At 34.2% G+C, this 17,859-nt stretch overlaps 1 protein-coding gene across 3 annotated transcripts in view; it reads left to right on the top strand.

Annotated features, from left to right (window-relative positions):
• Positions 1-17,859, top strand: part of AP3B1 (adaptor related protein complex 3 subunit beta 1) — a 152,566-nt gene that overhangs the window by 69,131 nt on the left and 65,576 nt on the right. For all 3 annotated transcript variants that reach the window (XM_039729697.1, XM_039729695.1, XM_039729698.1), the window contains exons 14-17: positions 1,233-1,342; positions 10,023-10,199; positions 15,533-15,719; positions 16,657-16,787. In XM_039729697.1, the coding sequence (XP_039585631.1) occupies positions 1,233-1,342; positions 10,023-10,199; positions 15,533-15,719; positions 16,657-16,787 (605 nt within the window). The remainder of the gene's footprint in view (positions 1-1,232; positions 1,343-10,022; positions 10,200-15,532; positions 15,720-16,656; positions 16,788-17,859) is intronic.

Here is a 17,859-nt window from a genome sequence, read left to right as displayed (position 1 = left end):
ACTGTTCAGTGTTTCACAAAATACTGAATGACAAAAGTTGCCATTCCAATGTTCCCCAGTATAAATATTCCAGACTGTAATTTTCAAGTTTCAAGAACTGGCTTCCTATTTTAATATCTGGAAAAATACAGTATAAATTAAATTGATCTGTAGGATTGTGCAAGACCTTGAGATGTTAACCTTGCTTCAAGAAGTTAGTTTAGAAAAATGACAGATGTCATGTCAAATAAAAGATGACACAAAAAGCTACGAGCTAAAATCTAAGCACTGCAGATGCAAATGACCTAATGATATGCTCAGAGCTCTTGAAAAGCTTTTCTCCATAAAGAAGTTTGCTTTCTCAAAAAAAACCTGAAACAACAAGAAAACCCCCCAAAATTTAGGCATCTCTGCCCAATACCGTTCTATTGAACTTTGAGCGTGCTTGATTGCTGAATGAATGCTCCATGTGTAAGATTAATTCAGACATAAATGAGGGAATACCTCTGTTTAACAAATGGTAGTTAGACTTCTTCATCTTTCCTTACATGAGTTTACTCTTGCGTGGAAGCTTGCCTCTGCTCATGTGGGGTCTTTTAAGCTCCAAAAATTGTACATTTCATACAAGTTGATCAGACTGTGAATGTTACTTGTTGCAGTAGTTAAGCACTCCAGTGCATGACTTTGGCATGAATCTTACAACAGCTTGCTATTTAGAAGCTTCATTTGAAAGTACTAGAGATTAGGTTACAGACCTGAGAGAAACTGTTTATATGCAAAAACATTCTTTGCATTTAGAAAAAATGCAAAGGAGACGTTTAGATATTTCTCTAGCGTATGAATGAGCTGTTACTTTTAATGCAAGCATTTTTATTCTCATTGCAGACTGCAAATTACTTTTGAATATGCATAATTTTAATGAAAATCAGATTTTTTTTTACACTCTTCCTCAGTTTTATGGGAAAAATCTGAATTGCAGCTATATTAAAAAGCAGTTTCATACAGTATATACTAGGTTGGTATTTTTACATTTAGAATGTTTGTGTCCTCTTTTTGCTGATTGTAACGTGATTCAGGAGGCTGAACTTATATTACTTAGTAGAACAGTAAAATACTCTTTCTTACCAAATTAATATAATTCAGTTCTGGAAAGCGTATTTGGAAAGCTTTTACATCTTTTACAATCAATTATTTATGGCTTTTTCTTTTGCATAAATGCTTTTTAAATTAATAATTTGTTTTGTCTAAAACAGAAATTGTAGTTGCTGAAAGTGTTGTTGTCATTAAGAAACTGCTGCAAACCCAGCCGGCACACCATGGTGAAATTATTAAGCATATGGCCAAACTCTTGGATAACATTACAGTGAGTATTTGTTCACTCTTACTTCCCTGGTCAACTGATAATGAGATTTTTATGTTCTTCAAATTTGTGCTGTAAATAGAAGTAGGTATATTAGAGAAATGCAAAATAATTTTTTTTCCATAAAATATATTTTTTCATTACCTTAATGGAAAGGAAGTAGAAGCTATCAGATGGCTCCAATTTCTGCCTTAGGTCTGGGAAGCTATGTTTAAACAGATCCCTGGAAATGCTGAGTATTGCTAGTACTGTTACTCCAGGATGAATAGCGGGTTTAGAATGTGGAGTGGGTAAATTGAAATGAAAATCATGCGGTAACTTAAGGATTATTAGCCAGTTGTCTTCATGATCTGGAGTGGAATTTGAAAGTTTTATTTCAAACCTTTTTCCCCAAATTACATGACCTTTCCATGGTATCAGACATGCTTCTGTGAGTGTGTTGCAGTGTCTTGAAGCTGCATTTTTATCTTCTGGGTATTTGAGATTCTGTGGTATTTATCATTAAAATTTGAATTATTCCCCATTATCTGTCTTTAGATTTAATTGACCTTTGAGTATGCAAATACTTAGTTCCCAAATTCTCCTCACAGGCCCAGTAATTGTAAAACATTCAGTGTGATCTGTCCTAAATTAGAGTGTATGTATGACTTCTAGTAGCTGTCTAGTATCCTAAACCAAAGGTGTCAGATTTTGATCTGTCAACAATTATTTTTGTGTTGAGAACTGTTTAATTGCATAAAATTACATGTTTAACTATTTATTTTCACAAAATTACATATTTTTTTATAATGGAGCAGTTTCTAAATCAGTGAACCTTCTTTTTCCATAGTTGAATTCAGCAGATTTCAGAGTATTAAAAGAAAATGGTATTCTTAGTTCATGCTTACTGAAAAATTAAATAAATCTTCGGCTGCTAAGAGCTGATGGTCAGTTTGTAACTGATGTAAAAAGAAAAATTCTACTGAATTGCTCTTATCAAAATAAGATACTGTTGCTAATTACCTATCAAAGTAATACCTTGTGTATAATAATCACCTATATTTTCAGAAAATTTGTGCAATATTTTGATGGGATATTACAATCTCACAAACAATGTTCTGCCACTTTACCAAAGGAGTTTGACATTTTATTTCCACATACGCTACAAGAGAAAATAGTTACTTCTCTAAATATATATACTGCTTAAATCTTAGAAGAGTTTTGTAGCTATTTTATACAATTAATACTTTCAAGTAAATATTCTAAGTTTTGTGGAAAAGAAAATACTTTTCTAAGTCAAATAATGGGGATGGGGAGAAGACATGCTGTAATTAAACTACTTTAACGTTCTCAGGTGTTCCAATATGAGGTTATACAGAATACTAAAATGTTGAGTGGTAGGAGAACAGTCTGTAGGATAGAGCAGCCATTGGAATAAAGTAAAAATCAAAATCTGATTCTGAATCCTGGCTTTTATTCAAGAACTAAGACGTGGTGGTCAAGAATTACAGTCATGTAGTCATGAACCTACAAGCAGCTGTAGGTTCTCCAAGGTGATTTTTTTACATCTTTCTATGACATTTTAAATAACTTCAACATACATATCTTTCTTAGTATGCTGAAGACTTTGAATTAAAGAATACATTTTGAAGAAGTTCATATTTATAATTTGAATGCTGTATCATTTTTCTGACTACCCTTACTGTGTCTGAAAATGCATGTATTCCTTCACAGAATGATTTGGGTTGGGAGGAAACTGTAAAGATCATCTGGTCCAAACCCTTAACTCCTTACTTCTGTAAAGGATAAGTGTATACATTTCAGAATGAGTGTGTAATTACTGGGGGTGTTAATTTGAGATGTCCGTACTTAATATAGTATTACTGGAATTCCTGACATCCGCAATTGTGTTTTTAACACTGATCTTTCTATGGCAAAAGTGGTTGTGAGTTGACATAACACAATTGCCTTGGGTTTTGTCTGGATTTTGTCACAGATTCCTGACCATTATTACACTGACAAACAATATGCATATTTACATGTTTACACACATGTGTACATGCTTACTTTGCACAGGGCTTTTTGGCATTTTGGTTGGTTTTGGGTTTTTTTCTTGGCCTCTCTTCTGTTGTTGTAAAGTATTAGGATTGAAACATAGAGGACCTGCCCTATAGCTCTATACAGGAGTTTTTAGAGGACTCTTGTATTTGGATGTAGGAAAAGCCAAATGTGGGCTTGAATGGACTTGAAACTGAAGCATGAGGGAATGTGAACAAAGAAATTCTTTGTTGCTTTTTCAATTAAAAGTTGAAATTAATTCAGTACTAGGTATTACACAGATGAAAGCATGAAGAGGAAGTTCTTAACAGAATTGAATACTATTAAATCAAAAAGCCCGTATGGAAAAAATAAGCCTTTTGATTGTTCTGTCATGATTGTTCTGACATGTTCTGTCATGTAATTTTTAAGTCAGTGGTAAACAGCCACTAAAATAAGCAAAATTGTTGTAAACTAAGTGAAATAGACTTTTGAATTTGTGCCTGATTTTTTCTCGTTGATATTGTTATTAATTTCATTTGCGCTAGACTGAGATTGTGATTGGCAATGCTGAGGTGCCTGCAAATCTTTCAGCAGCAATGTTTTTTTTTCAGGTCATTTATTTACTGAATTTTACTTGTTCTTGTTCTCGTCTTCTTCTTCATCCACAGAAGCCATTTAGAAAGGGGTGGGATATAGAATATTTAGAAGATAACAACTGTATATTTTAAAATAAATAAAAACTAAATAATAAGCTAAAAATTAAGACCATATAAAAATAGTAAGACCCACTCTAAGAAATATTAGGAAGGTCACTTAAAAAATACTGAACTCTTGTAGATCACTGCCTCTAAATTATGATAAAGACTTGGTCTGTTTCAGTTTGTCCTTTGATTGATTATTTCTTACATATATGAAAATAATGGTTAGTTTTGTTCCTTTACTTTTGTGTGTTTTCATTTGTACTTTAAGCTTTTATTCCAGGTGTGCCCAGGCAAAGATCTGTGAGATCTGTTTTGTGTGTGATACTTGCTGGGTACTGGGACCTCTGCATAGTACAGCTTGATCTAGCTGTGTTCCAGCCTCCTTTCCTCACACCCTTCAAAAGCTGTAATGGAGAAGTACATGTCTGATGGTGTCCTGAAGACATTAAACAAGAGAACAATTGGATCTCTTTAAACTTCCATTTTTAAAAATCATATAAACATTTCCATTTAGCTGTCAATTTGTTAATAATGTTGCCATGCTTTGCAATTTATTGACTTCCAAAAAACTGTGAGCTGGAGATTGGAGTAGTGCTCATTTGTGTTAGGTATGCACTCGGAGGTAGGCTTAATTAGTTTGGTGTGTACAGCTTTTATAGTGACAGAAGTTTAAAAAATACACTTATGGGAAGGACCCATTTATAGAAGGGTGAGTTCAAAAGCTATTTTATGAGTTTCATCTCCAGCAGCAACAAAATCTGATGCTTTAGGCAAAGAGGTTTAAAGCTAAGAGAAGTTCATTGTAGTGCATCTCCAGTATATCTTTTCATCCAGTTACTGGAAGCTTCTGCTTACTGTCCACATCATCATGCTTACTAATCTAAAAAATCCAATTTCTCCCCTTATACTCCATCCCTCTGATGAACTATTCCCTCCTCTCTTTGCCTTTTGCTGATGTGTGGGTTTTAATGTAGAGTGACCAGAAGTGTACTCAGTAGTCAGATATACTGGAGAAATCTTATGCAATGACAGAGTGATACTGCTTATTTTGTACTTTTTATCTCACTTACCTGGTGTTGCCTGCCTTTTGACTTCTCCAGAACTATCTTAACAACTCTACAACTCTCTGAAAATGTTCACGATTCCAAGATGTATTTTTGCTTAGAAATACCTTGGGAGTTCATCAGTATGTGTAGAATATGTTTTTGCATCCTCTTCTTAATGTTCCAAGGCCAGTAGTCTCCAAATTTGTTTCTGTCTTTCATTTTTTAGAAAACTTATTTATTATTTTTATATTGTATTCAGTAAGGACTACTGTCTGGGTGGTGGGAAGCTTGACTTCCAGTGTGACTTTTCTCTTACAGTACTACTAAGGCAGATCTTTTTTCTTTTGATAGCTGGTGAATTCTTACATTCTTGTTTTTCCTTACAGACTTATTCCTAGTTCCTTCTAGAATATGAGCAAGACTATGAAACAAGTCTGAAGGGTTTTCTGATCTGGAGATGAGGGAAATACTTCTTGGTTGGATAAGGCTTTCCAAATATAGAGCAAAAATAAGATAGTGATGTGTAATTTTTAAGAGCTTAATATGCGAGGAAAATCATGTCACAGGCGCAGTTAAGTGTTAATATTTACTGGTTTGGATTGGGATTCTTATTACAAGAGTAGTGGACTCATAGTTTTTAGTGCTGCTGTGTTCATTCATCCACAGATAACAAATTTGACTTCTAAGTCTCCTATAAATACTGCTCATAGTTCTGTTTCTGATATGTTCTGATATGGCTTCATAGTTCTGATATCGCTTCACAAGAACAGGCAGCTTGCTTTCTTTAATTTAGTTCTCCTTTCTTGCAGGGTAGGGAAGATATCACAAACTATGACATTCCTGTCTTTGTACGTATTTCTGTTCTGCAAGCTTCAGATTCTAGCCACATTCTTTTACCTTCTTACTTTAATAAGTAATTTTTAAACTTTTGTATTAGTAATGATTTAACAAACAATTCTCATAATTTGAGAAATTTTTTTTACTCTGATATCTATGTGTTTTTTTAGAATTTGAAAGGAATATGTGGCCAGTGGGACATGGTGTCCAGGGACACTGAACTTGAAGTAAATATTCTGCTTGAATAAAACACAATTTTAAAAGATGTGTACGCTGTATAAGAGGTGAAGTCACCAGTAAAAATTCTGTTTTAAAGGAATTTAATATGTAGAGGTTCAAACAACAGAGGAGTCCTTGAAATTCTACTATTTGAAAACAAAAAATGAATAGTTCTCTTTTACTCCTGTTCTTTTCCGTGTACCTTTTCTTCTTGCTGTCAGTCCAACATTTCAAATCAACTTTATCTCTCTTTCCATTTCTGATTCCAAGTAAAATTTTAAAAAATTGCTAGCTATGCATTTTTTCTCCTGGATGCAGAAAATGACACCTCATTTGCAATTTTACTATCTCTCATTTTGTGACAGATGTGAATAACCAGAACTGGTGATTTTAAGTTGTACTTTGCTTTTGCGTTTTGTGTGAGTATATGGAGAGCTGAACTACTTTTCAATAGTTTTTCAGTTGTGCTGCTTAGAGTAATTTGTAAAGTCTTTATGGTATCTTTCTCTAATTGCTATAAGTAACCAGAGTTAGTTTGAGGGGAGTGTCTGGCTGGTTTTTTGTTTTTCTTTTGTAACCATTTATTTATTTTCCTTGAGACAGGTAATGGGTTGAAATGGCAATAGAAACTGCCTTCTGGTACTAAAGGCTTAAAAAGTGCACTTAACCACTTGCTCGGGCCATATGGAATAAAACATCAGGCAAAGTAATTTACAATCCTGTTTGCCTTTGAGGATAATGCAGAGCAGGGCTGAATAATGAAAGTATTATTTCCTGCATTTTTGTCAATTCAAGGTCCCTACTTAAGCTATACTGGAAAAGGCAGTGAAGGTCTAGAAGGGGCGTCATTTCTTGTTTGCTGCTTTGAGTACCCTGGAAACAACAGCTGTAGGATCATGCACTTGATATTACGTGGTTGAACACTGGAAGACTTAAACAGGGAAAAAGAAGTCTGAAAATATTGTGTGATTTTGACCTCAAATGAATCCAGTGACACAGAAACATTGGGTTCATCAGTTTGACATACACTTTTCATTAAAATGGCTTCTGCTCAGGGTTTGATTCAAAAAGTCTCTTAATTGGTATTGATTCATGTGGCACAAAATTGTGTTTAATATATATGCAGTATTTACATAGTAAGCTAACCACCTGGTTAAAAGGCAGATTCTCACAAGAAATTTCTGTCTTCCATTGTCACTATTTCTCAAATGAGGCTTTGTTTAGTCTAACTATTTAGATTATAAAACTAGTTTATCACTCTAATAAATTTATTTTACAAACTAGGAAAAAGACTTGAAGAGTAAAACACTGTGCTTAAATACACACTATTTAAATATACTTAAATACATTTCATTGCGGTTTTGAAGTGTAGTCCTGGGCATGACTAGGAAAATACAAGAATGATACTTGCATGTCATTATTAATGCTGTTACCGAAATTGGTCCTCTCTCTGAGCTGTGTTTGCTTTATAAAAAGACAACAATATGAAAAAGAATGTTTCTGGTAGGCTGCTACCCAAACTATGGTACTTGGTGATCTCTTGTAGAACTTTAGTATTTTAACAAGTCTGTAATGAAATATTTTAGAAAAATAAATCTAGCATAACTGAAATCTGAAGTTGCCTATATATTCTTATTTAGAGGTATCTATCTGTACAGTAGGCAACTTGAACTGCTCCAATACTGGAAAATCTAATGTACCACTCAATTACTATTCTTTAGCCCAATTTAAAATAATAGATTGGGTGTGAGGTCTTAATGCAGTGTAACCTTTGGAACATTAGAAATAACCTCTTTCCCTTTTGAAATCAGTGCACAGTAAGGGCATCAGTCTTACGATTTTGCAGACGAACATACTCTGACTGCGTTTAAAGTTTTTATACATAGCAGTTGTTCAGTAGCTTGTTCGTCTCTCTCATACTGTAAATTCCAAGGGTATTTAACTTTTTGCCAACTCACATTAAGGAATTCATCTGTATCTTGATCTGTATTCACATATATCTATATATGTTAAATCACTGTGTTACACCATTCTCAGTATGTTACCTCTATCTTTAATTTCTTCCCCATAATCAGAATTGGCCTTTATCTCTTACAGTATTTTTTATTGTTGTTGTTGGACTCTATTCTGTTTATCCATTACGTGCTTTTTCTTTCAGTGGAGGCAGTCCTCTGTTTTCCCCATGACATGCCTGTTTATATTTTTGTTGGCATATGTATTTGCAACCATGTCAAGTACAGAGGCAAATATTGTCAAGTTTACTTTATTCAGAGATGTTTTCAAACTTTTTGAAGCACATTCAATCATTAAAAATTCTTGTAAACATGATTAGTACTGCTTTAGTAGGCTTAGTAGGCCATTTTACGGTTTTAGAATATACTTTCATAAGTAGTACTTTCAAATGTTACAAGATTACTGAGTAAGATACTTAATATTAGGTTCCCATTGTAATTCTGAGAAATAGATATTTATATATTAATAACAGACATGCTGGAAAAGCAATTAAAACATACATAAAAGTTACTAAGAATTAATACTTCAAGAACCACAATGCTGCATTTCTAAACTGTGAATCTTATCCAAGGCAAAACTTGCCCTGCCATTAGTGTAAGCTTATTAATAAATATCACTGTGTAGTACAAGGACTAATGAAAAATGCTAGTATGAGGTTTTTCTGATCCTTTCAGAAAAAAACAATAAAATTACATGAAATTACTGTGGAAACTTTTATTTTTTCTGAATTACAGTCAGTTTTTTATAGACTAGAACAGTTATGCTTTTCCCCTGACGTCTCAACATCTGTTGAACAAGAGTCTGTAGAGAATGTTAGAGCACCACAGTCTGTAGACGCTATACAAGACATGATTCTGAACTTTCTCATTGCATTCTTTCTTCGTTCTGCACAAGGAAGGAGAAAAATGTTTTCAGGGGATGTATGTACCACAGATGCAATTTTTAACTTGACCACCAGGTACTGTAGGCTAGCTCACCTTTCTAAAGAGTATCTGTATATTATTTTATTTAAATCTTAACTGCTTCTATCTAAACTGCATGAAGCTTGAGCTTCTGTTTCTTTATGTGCTTTTCCATTTCACCTTCCCTCTGGTTTTGGCATTGCTGTGCTTCTGAACTTGGCATCATAGACTGGGAGTTCATCTAAGAGCTGTTACTGCCAGTTATTTCAGTGATACTGTTGAGCAGCTCCAAAGTGGTAAGACCTGTGTGAACGTTTTGGTCAAAGTGTTTCGGTTAAGATGGTAGATCCCATTCAGAAATTGTGAATTGCAGTTTTGAACTTCAGTCTCACCAATATTCTGAGCTCAACTGGTCTTGGACATTTGCAAAAATACAAATCTTATTGTCATAAAATTCTGAATAAAAATGAAGGAAAGCTAGACATGAAGAAATCCATATGCTTCTAAACTAGATAGGCAGGATTTGAGAAAGCTGTATTATTGGAAAGCATTTCTGTATGAATATAGTAAAAAAAAAAAAAAGCTCTGTTTTGTTTACACATGGTGTTTACCATAACCTGGTGGCAGGAATTCACAACCACATCTTGAAGGCTTGGGCTGTGTTCCCAGATCTCATCAGCTTGTACTGTGAACATCAACATGTCACTTCTGCGTGCCTCTGTATCATCAACCTGTAAGGCATGGGTTTGGGGTCAGAATCAGTACCTTACATTTCTATGAATATTCACTCTTCCACAGTGGCTATATTTGATTTCACACTGCATAACTTGTATGGCAATTTTCTTTAAATAGTATTTTGTTTAACTTGTTATTGAACAAAGACACATACAAGCATGCAAGTAGTCTTTGTGACTCTGTTAACTTAGAGTGCTCAATGTTTTCTCAGGTTCCAGTAGCCAGAGCCAGCATCCTGTGGCTCATCGGCGAGTACTGTGAACGTGTTCCAAAGATTGCACCTGATGTTCTGAGGAAGACAGCCAAGAGCTTCACGAATGAAGACGATCTTGTAAAGTTGCAGATCTTAAATTTGGGTGCAAAACTCTACTTAACAAATTCAAAGCAGGTAAGCCTAAACTCAGTATTGTATGTATTTAGAGTCATGGCAGGTTTTGTACAGTCTGTATAGATCAGTAATGATTTCTGCTATGTAAGTAACCAAACCTAGTCCATATAATTCTATGAAGAAAAGCTGAATGCATGTTTTCAAGAAATTTAGTAGACTAAATCTAACCATGAGTCTTTAAGTGTGTGCTGGATCATAAATGTGAATGTAGTGATGAGATAAACTCTTTTTTGTATATCTGTCTTCGGGAAATTGTGAAATTTTTACTTCACATAAAATAGAAAAGATCTGTAAATTGTGTGAGTAATACCAGGTAGGAGATTTTGCTGATGTGATTTAATGTTTTCCCAAACCAAAACTAGAACTTTCAAGGAAATGCTGTCATTTTGAACAAGAAGCTGCCCACTTTTTTGTTCAGGATGTCAAAAAGGAAATGACAGTAGTAGGTCTTGTTTTGTATTTCCAACAGTGTTTGTTTTAAAGATAGTAACTGGTTTCTCTTTTTTTTTTTGTTTTTGTTTTGTTTAGTTAGTTGGTTGGTTTGATTTAGTTTTTTCCTATTTCATTTTACCTTGGGAACTGGGTGAGTTTGAATATCTCTAGTAGTAAAAATAATCTAAAAATGTGAGATAACATAAAGTCATGAACTTAGATCTCCAAGCAGCTGAAAACAATGGCTATGAGAGGTGCCAGGTGCCTCACTCTTCAACACTGTGAATCCCATAACTGACTATGGAATGCCGCATATGTAGCATTTTGACACTAATTTTTCACTGGAAACCCAATTATTGCAGTAAAAGATTGTAAAATCAAAGGGTTTTTTCCAAGTGTAGAAGAAGTACATTGTCTGATATATATACTTTCCTGGGCTGCTAGACTTCTTTAAAACAGTTCGCACAGCACAAGGTCTTGCATCTCTGCAACTATGATGTCTACTTGTTCCTTGATAGTTATATACAACTATAGACATGATCTGTCTTAGGCTTTATTTTGTAGGGCATATGGGAGATGAACTTTCTTTCCGTGCATTCAGATAGGAGTGAATGCTTTGCTTATGCAGTCTAAAATGGGGCAGTAATAAAAGGTGACTTCTCTCTGGCAGTGCTCATCTTAAAGAAAATGCTGCCTGAGATAAGAAAATATTTGGGTTGACTGTCTAAACTGTCTTCTTTCAGCCTGTTATATTTACTAATTTTCCATATAGTTTTTGTAATTTTGCACGTAAATTCTTCCACACCATATTTGGTCAAAAATTCATTGCATACTAGGAGATGATTTCTGTGATGCATTTTTTCCTGTTTCACATCTTAATACATTTTAAATCATCTTTTTAAGTGCTGCATGACCCTTTGTTCAAACACAGTAATGATGATAAAGCAGAAGAAACTGTCTCTGAGATGCCTACTAAGTGATGAATTTTATCAAAGGGTGTTTTCCTCTTGTAGTTTTAGGTTGTGGAAAAATAAGTTATTATCTCAAGTGGTCAAGGTATTCACATAAAATTTCTGACTGTGTAGGTTTGGTAACTTGGCTTGATTCAAAGTTCCTTTCAAACTAGAATAACCATGGGTTTCCCATTAGAGACTGACAACACTTTTCCTATATCTACATGATTATTTCCAGGAGTAACTCTTCTCTACTCATTCAGTATTAAAATTACTTCCTGGAATTACTTCACTTCCTAAAAAGTCCAGCCATTTTTCAGTTTCATTTTTAAAATTTGTGTCAAATCTTGTAGACTTGATTGTCAAGTTGTCAGTCTGTCCACCTCTCCTCAGTCCCATGTTTTCTCTCTATATCATATCCTATGACATAGTAATTTTATGAATAATTCATCTGTTTCATCCAAAGTTAATGGAGTTGTGAAAACCTCAAAGATTAAATTTCACTTTATTGAAAAGTAGTGGTAGAATGGCAAAGAGACACTCAATGCTGTCCCAGTAGAAGAAAAGAGTTCTTTCACCAGGCGAGGGAATGACAGGTAGAACTCATCTGTTAAGTCTTGTTTGGAGAAAAGCACAAACTTCTGGAATAAATAAGACTTGCTTGTTTTACTCATTTTGTCTATTATTTTATTTGCTTGTAATTTCCTGAAGTATATGGTGAAACAGTGAACACATTCACAGGAATTATTTTTAAAAGATTTCTTTAAAAATTTAAAGTCCTGAGATAACCTTATGGACTTTCAAAGGCTTCCTTATAATTTAAGGAAGTTTCAGTTATATCTGGATAGGTATGTAATGAAAATGGGCTTCCCTCTGGTTTTCTGTATTTTTTTTGTAAATTTGATTTGTCTTTTCAACACTTAGGGTCATAAAACCTTGAGTGTGCTAGATAGCTCATATAGGAGAAATATGTCATATAGTTGCCTAAGATGCTTCTTGCATGTAGCAGAAAGAATAAAGAGATTTTGATAGGATTCTGTTGTCTAATGTAGTAGGACTCCCACCAGAAAAAGTCCCAAGTAGTTGTAGGGTGTAAATAGATATGTCAATCGTGGTTTAGCACAGTAGCCTTATCTTGTGTGTCTAAAGAATCAAGTTACTGAAAGCTAATGATATCTAGGAGTGGATAGATAACTGTTTCTCTCATTGTAGTGGCTCATCTGTTGGCAGAACCTGTATTGTAAAATTTTCAAGTGGGAATCTACCAAAAAATTAATTGTTGCTAATATAAGGATAGACATTAGATCCTTCAGTAGAATTATTGTCACTAGGAAATTTCAGAAATGCTGCTGGAGGATGATTGAATTCTAGAAATACCTAAACCTAACCCTTCTAGCCAAAACTAAGTGTAGAAAAAATAATAATGTAGCAGCAGTATGGTAATAAAAGAAATTGTATTCAGCCTGTATAATGTGCATGTCCAGATATCAGAAAATATTGGCATGTGATAATAAGTGTATTATATCACAGATCAGGATACTTTGTCACTATTCTATGATGCAATCATGGTATTCAGAATCTGTCATGTTTCACAAATCTGTGTGCTTGCTGAAATGATTTTCAGCTTCTTTTGAAAACTCCTTTGTTGAAAAAACCTACGCGCATTCATTAATTTTTTGTTTTTATTTAAAAATAATTCTTTCTATCAGCTGCCTCCATGTAGAAAAGGTCTCCTGCTTGTTTGATTGCTTTACCATAAGAAAAACTTCAAAAATTACGTTTCCTCACTGTTTGCATGAAAATTATAGCATATATGATAATTGCAGAGACTTCTTGCAGACACAGAACATTCGTGCATAAAAGTTTGTTGTGTATTTATCTGAATTGAACAATATGAAAATGGTATTTTAGATGTCAGAAGAGGGAGGAGAAAAAGGGAAAGGATCATGGAGAAAATTATCCCATTAGAGGAAATGCAATCTTTCAGGATCAAGTCTTTATCTGTCAAATTTGTCTTTATGTAATTTCGTCAACATCACTGAAAAAATGTCTACTGTGACAAGACCTTCAACTTTTCCCATCCCTATAGCAATTCACAGGTTAAGATCATTGTGTTTTATGATCCATTCTCCTGAGCTTCCTGCCATGACAGTGAGGAGTCTTGTCTTCTTTTACAGTGGAGAAGTGATGGCAAAGGCTGCAGGAGGTATCCCTCATTTAGTTTAATGCATGCTACCTGGGAACCCTCCCTTCCAATTCCATTTAGATTGAACAGTGTAAGTCCTGCATGAGTGCAGATTATGTAGGCTCAGTCTGATGCAGTTGTTTAAAATTTTATACCCTCATACAGAATTAGCTGCCAATAAACTGTGAAATACATATGGGAAAGTTTTGCCTTTCCCAGAACTAAGACAGTACCTCAAGGAAAAAAAACCTTTTCACAGAGCCATTCTTGGGTATCAGAGAAAAAAAGAAACAAAAAATATTTCATTGACAGTTTTTTTAAACTATACTGTTACATTATTCTAATGTATAATGACTAATTTCTTCCAGTCTTTGGTGCCATAGGTTATTTTTGAAATGCTTACATATGGTTGCATTGATAGGGTTTAAATTAGAACCATTTTCTGTTTACTATGTATCTCACAGGAATTAATGAGTACTCTGAAAAAACATTTTTATATCTTTAGAAAAAAATTTCAGCTTGCATCCTCAAGTTGGAAATGATTAATCTGAACTTTCTTTTTTTAGCAAATGGCATAAACAAAAATTGACTGATTTTTTGGACATATTTTTCTGCTCACATGATTGAAACTGTGTTATTGTCATACCAATAGGATGATAAACAATATATATATGCAAAGTTGTTTCCTTGCATAAAGAAGATAAATCTATCATGATTATACATTTTTAACCCTGTATTATGCATCTGTTCTGACCTGAAGTACCACAATTTACTTCCTTAGGATCTTATATAATTTCTGCTCTTTTTCCTGTTTGGTTGTATATGAAGGAAGTGGCATGCATGTTTGAAATGTATCTAATGGATTCCAGTCTGTTCACCACTATTATTCTGGTTACACTACATTATTTTTATTTTCTATGTCTCCTTCTTTTCTTATATTATTTTCTTAGCTTAAAAAATTATCTGAATTATTAAAATTACTAAAGACATGTTAATATTCTCAAACATCAAATTAGGAAGCTGTTATTATGCAGTAAAAACCTGTGATAGTATAAGTTGCTCTTACATAAATAAATAAATGACTGATATTACTGAAGGCTTTAAGCTTCAAGAAAAAAAATGGAAGAAGTCTTTTATCCTGGTTTTTAGAGGGCATCAGCAGCTTGCTTTTATGAAAAAGTAACAGCTAAATGCACTGCAAATAATTTGCAGTAATCCAGTTCAGTGATTCATGTGTCTGCTTTAATGGGTCATAATTCAGGATAAAGTAACTGAGTGCAGTCAGAGTGCAGACACCGCTTATGCCAGGGACAGTATCTCTTCATAAAACACACCTCAGCAGAAGCAGTTTGCCAGCCCCCTAATACCCTCTGATGTTTTGATGTCCTGCATATTTTTCCGATTAAGTTTTGAGTGCCATGTTTTTAGTTGTATTTCCACATTCATTATCCTCACGTAGACCCTTCAGCGGGTTTGCCATATATGATTATTTTTTTAATGATGCCTTTCTTTCCACTTCAGCAGTTTAATAATCTAGCACATGGCTGCTTCTCAGTACTCAGCATTCACCTCCCCAATACAGAAGAGGACATGTGCTTTGGCTGCAGAATTCCATTTGCAGCTTTAGAAATGCATATTCCCTGTGGAGCAACATTTGTTTGACATAACCATTCATTTTTATTACCTCTTTAAATATGTTTATCCAGAGTTATCAATAATCATAAATAACTTGTATTCTGTTCTTGTCCTGTTTTTTTCCACAGACAAAATTGCTTACCCAGTATGTATTAAATCTCGGCAAGTATGATCAAAGCTACGACATCAGAGACCGTACAAGATTTATTAGGCAGCTTATTGTTCCGAATGAGAAGAGTGGAGCTTTAAGCAAATACGCCAAAAAAATATTTCTGGCACAGAAACCTGCCCCATTGCTTGAGTCTCCTTTTAAAGGTATAACTGCCAAAATCATTTGGTAAATGTTCATTGTGTAAAGGAATGTGGCAGCTTATTCTATTTCAAATACTCTCACAAATTGTGTCACTTAGCAAATAGAAAAGATTAATATGCAAGGATGCTCGGTCTGCTTACTTGATTTTCAGCAAGCAAAGGTGCACAGTGCATTTCTCTAATGATAAACCCTGGCAAACTGACATGTTTCTATTCATGTAGATTTTAAATTATATTTAAATAACAGAAGGTATGTCTTTTGAGGAAAACTATTCTACGATTTAGGAAAATAGCTGTAGGATTTTATCTGGACTTTATTAGAAGATTGTTAATGTGAGTATTGCAAATGTTATATGAATATGAAATAAATTTAATCTCTGTAGGTATTTTTTTCTCCAAAATCATAAATTTCCCTCTGCATTATCCCTGTTGTTTTACAAGCAGGATTCATTGTCTATCTTCTTAAATAAAAAGGCTATCAGGCTATCTAAATTAAAAATACTCTGTTATTGTGACAATTTGAATTTTAGTTTTCATATTTACTTAGGTCTAGTTTTGAAGCTTTAAAAGGAGCTCCATTTTGAAGAAAAACTATTAAAATTCTGGATGTGTTTGTGCCAAGACATGTATATGGATTGTTTAACTGTGCTGTCATTCTTAATATTCACAGTAAAGTAATTTTTAGAGAAGCTACATTTCAGAGCAACACCTCTAAACACACTGACTGATTAGCTTTTTTATTGACCATTATGGGGGAGATTATTGTAATCTATGGACTGAAATCAGTTTTTTGACCTATGAAGAGCTTCCTAGTTTATATTTATTCCATGACATTTGAGGTAATACAATGGCAATTACCTTTAGCCCTGATTAAGATTGCTCCTTGTGGTAGAGCTCACAGTGTTTGTGTATTTTTTCTCTCCCCCCACTTTTTTAATAGATCGGGATCATTTCCAGCTTGGCACCTTGTCTCACACACTGAACAGCCGAGCCACTGGGTACCTGGAGCTGTCCGACTGGCCAGAGGTGGCTCCTGACCCCTCTGTCCGAAACGTCGACGTGGCCGAGTCGGTACGTCAGTGTCTCTGAAAGTAACTTTGCTGAAGGCACTCTTCGATACAGAGTATTAGCCCAAAACTACAAGTATTTAAATACTATCTGTGGGCTGTGTTGAAAGCTATTGATGCATGGGAATGTCCCTGTTGCTTATTTTATCTTAGAAATCAAGCATCTGGAAACTTGCCTTATGATAGTTCTTTTCAATGACAGAAGTGGATAAACTGTAGGCCACTTCTGCTTCATTTATGGAGTAAGTAGGCTTTTTTCACCTCCATCCCACTTCTGATTTCCTATCTTTTATCTCCACTCTGCTGGAGTATGATAATTGAGTGTGGCTGGAGTACCAAAGTCAGAAATGAACAGGTTGGTTTGTGAAAAATCCAAGGCAAAAACAAAAACAAAACAAAACAAAACAAAAAAACCAAAAAAAAAAGAGAAAAAACACCAAACTAAAAATAAAATATAAAAAAAATGGGAAAAGATAATGCAAACAACAAAAAGCAGCTGCAGGGGATTAGATTATATATGTTTTGAAATGTTGAGTTTGGAGGAGATGAGGGTTTACATTTCAGATTATCTGGAGAGGATTAGGAAAGTTTATGATAGGAAAATGTCATCTGTTTGTGCACTAGTCATCTACTAGCAATACCTTTTTGTTACTGTACTGTAAACTCTGAGGGAAAGTCATATTTTGGGACCAGTCCTGGTAATGAGCCAACTTCCTCAGTAAATCATAGATAAAATCACTTGCTTATGAGATGTTACACACAGAAAGAGCAAGAAAATTTTAAAAATAGGTCTGACTTACAGAAGCTGGTGGACAGCAATCTGGTAGAAAAAGCATTTCTCCTTAGTACTGTGATGTGTCTACCTTTTTATATACATTTCAGGAAAAGTGGTATTTGTGTAGAAACTTCTGAAAGCTTTTATGGAAAGAATTTTAGATAATCAGCTCAAACAGAAGTTTATAAATGATAGGGTTGCCATGAAAGAATGTGCAAATGTGCTTTCATCCATAAGACCAAACCCATAAAAAAAAAGCATTGCAGGAAATTGATCAAATGGCATAACATCCATCTACAAC

The sequence above is a fragment of the Passer montanus genome, unplaced genomic scaffold (assembly GCF_014805655.1).
Source record: "Passer montanus isolate IOZ18808 unplaced genomic scaffold, ASM1480565v1 scaffold7, whole genome shotgun sequence".
NCBI lineage: Eukaryota > Metazoa > Chordata > Aves > Passeriformes > Passeridae > Passer > Passer montanus.
The sequence above is the reverse complement of the archived record's forward strand: the minus strand, read 5'-3'. Positions and strand labels throughout refer to the sequence as shown.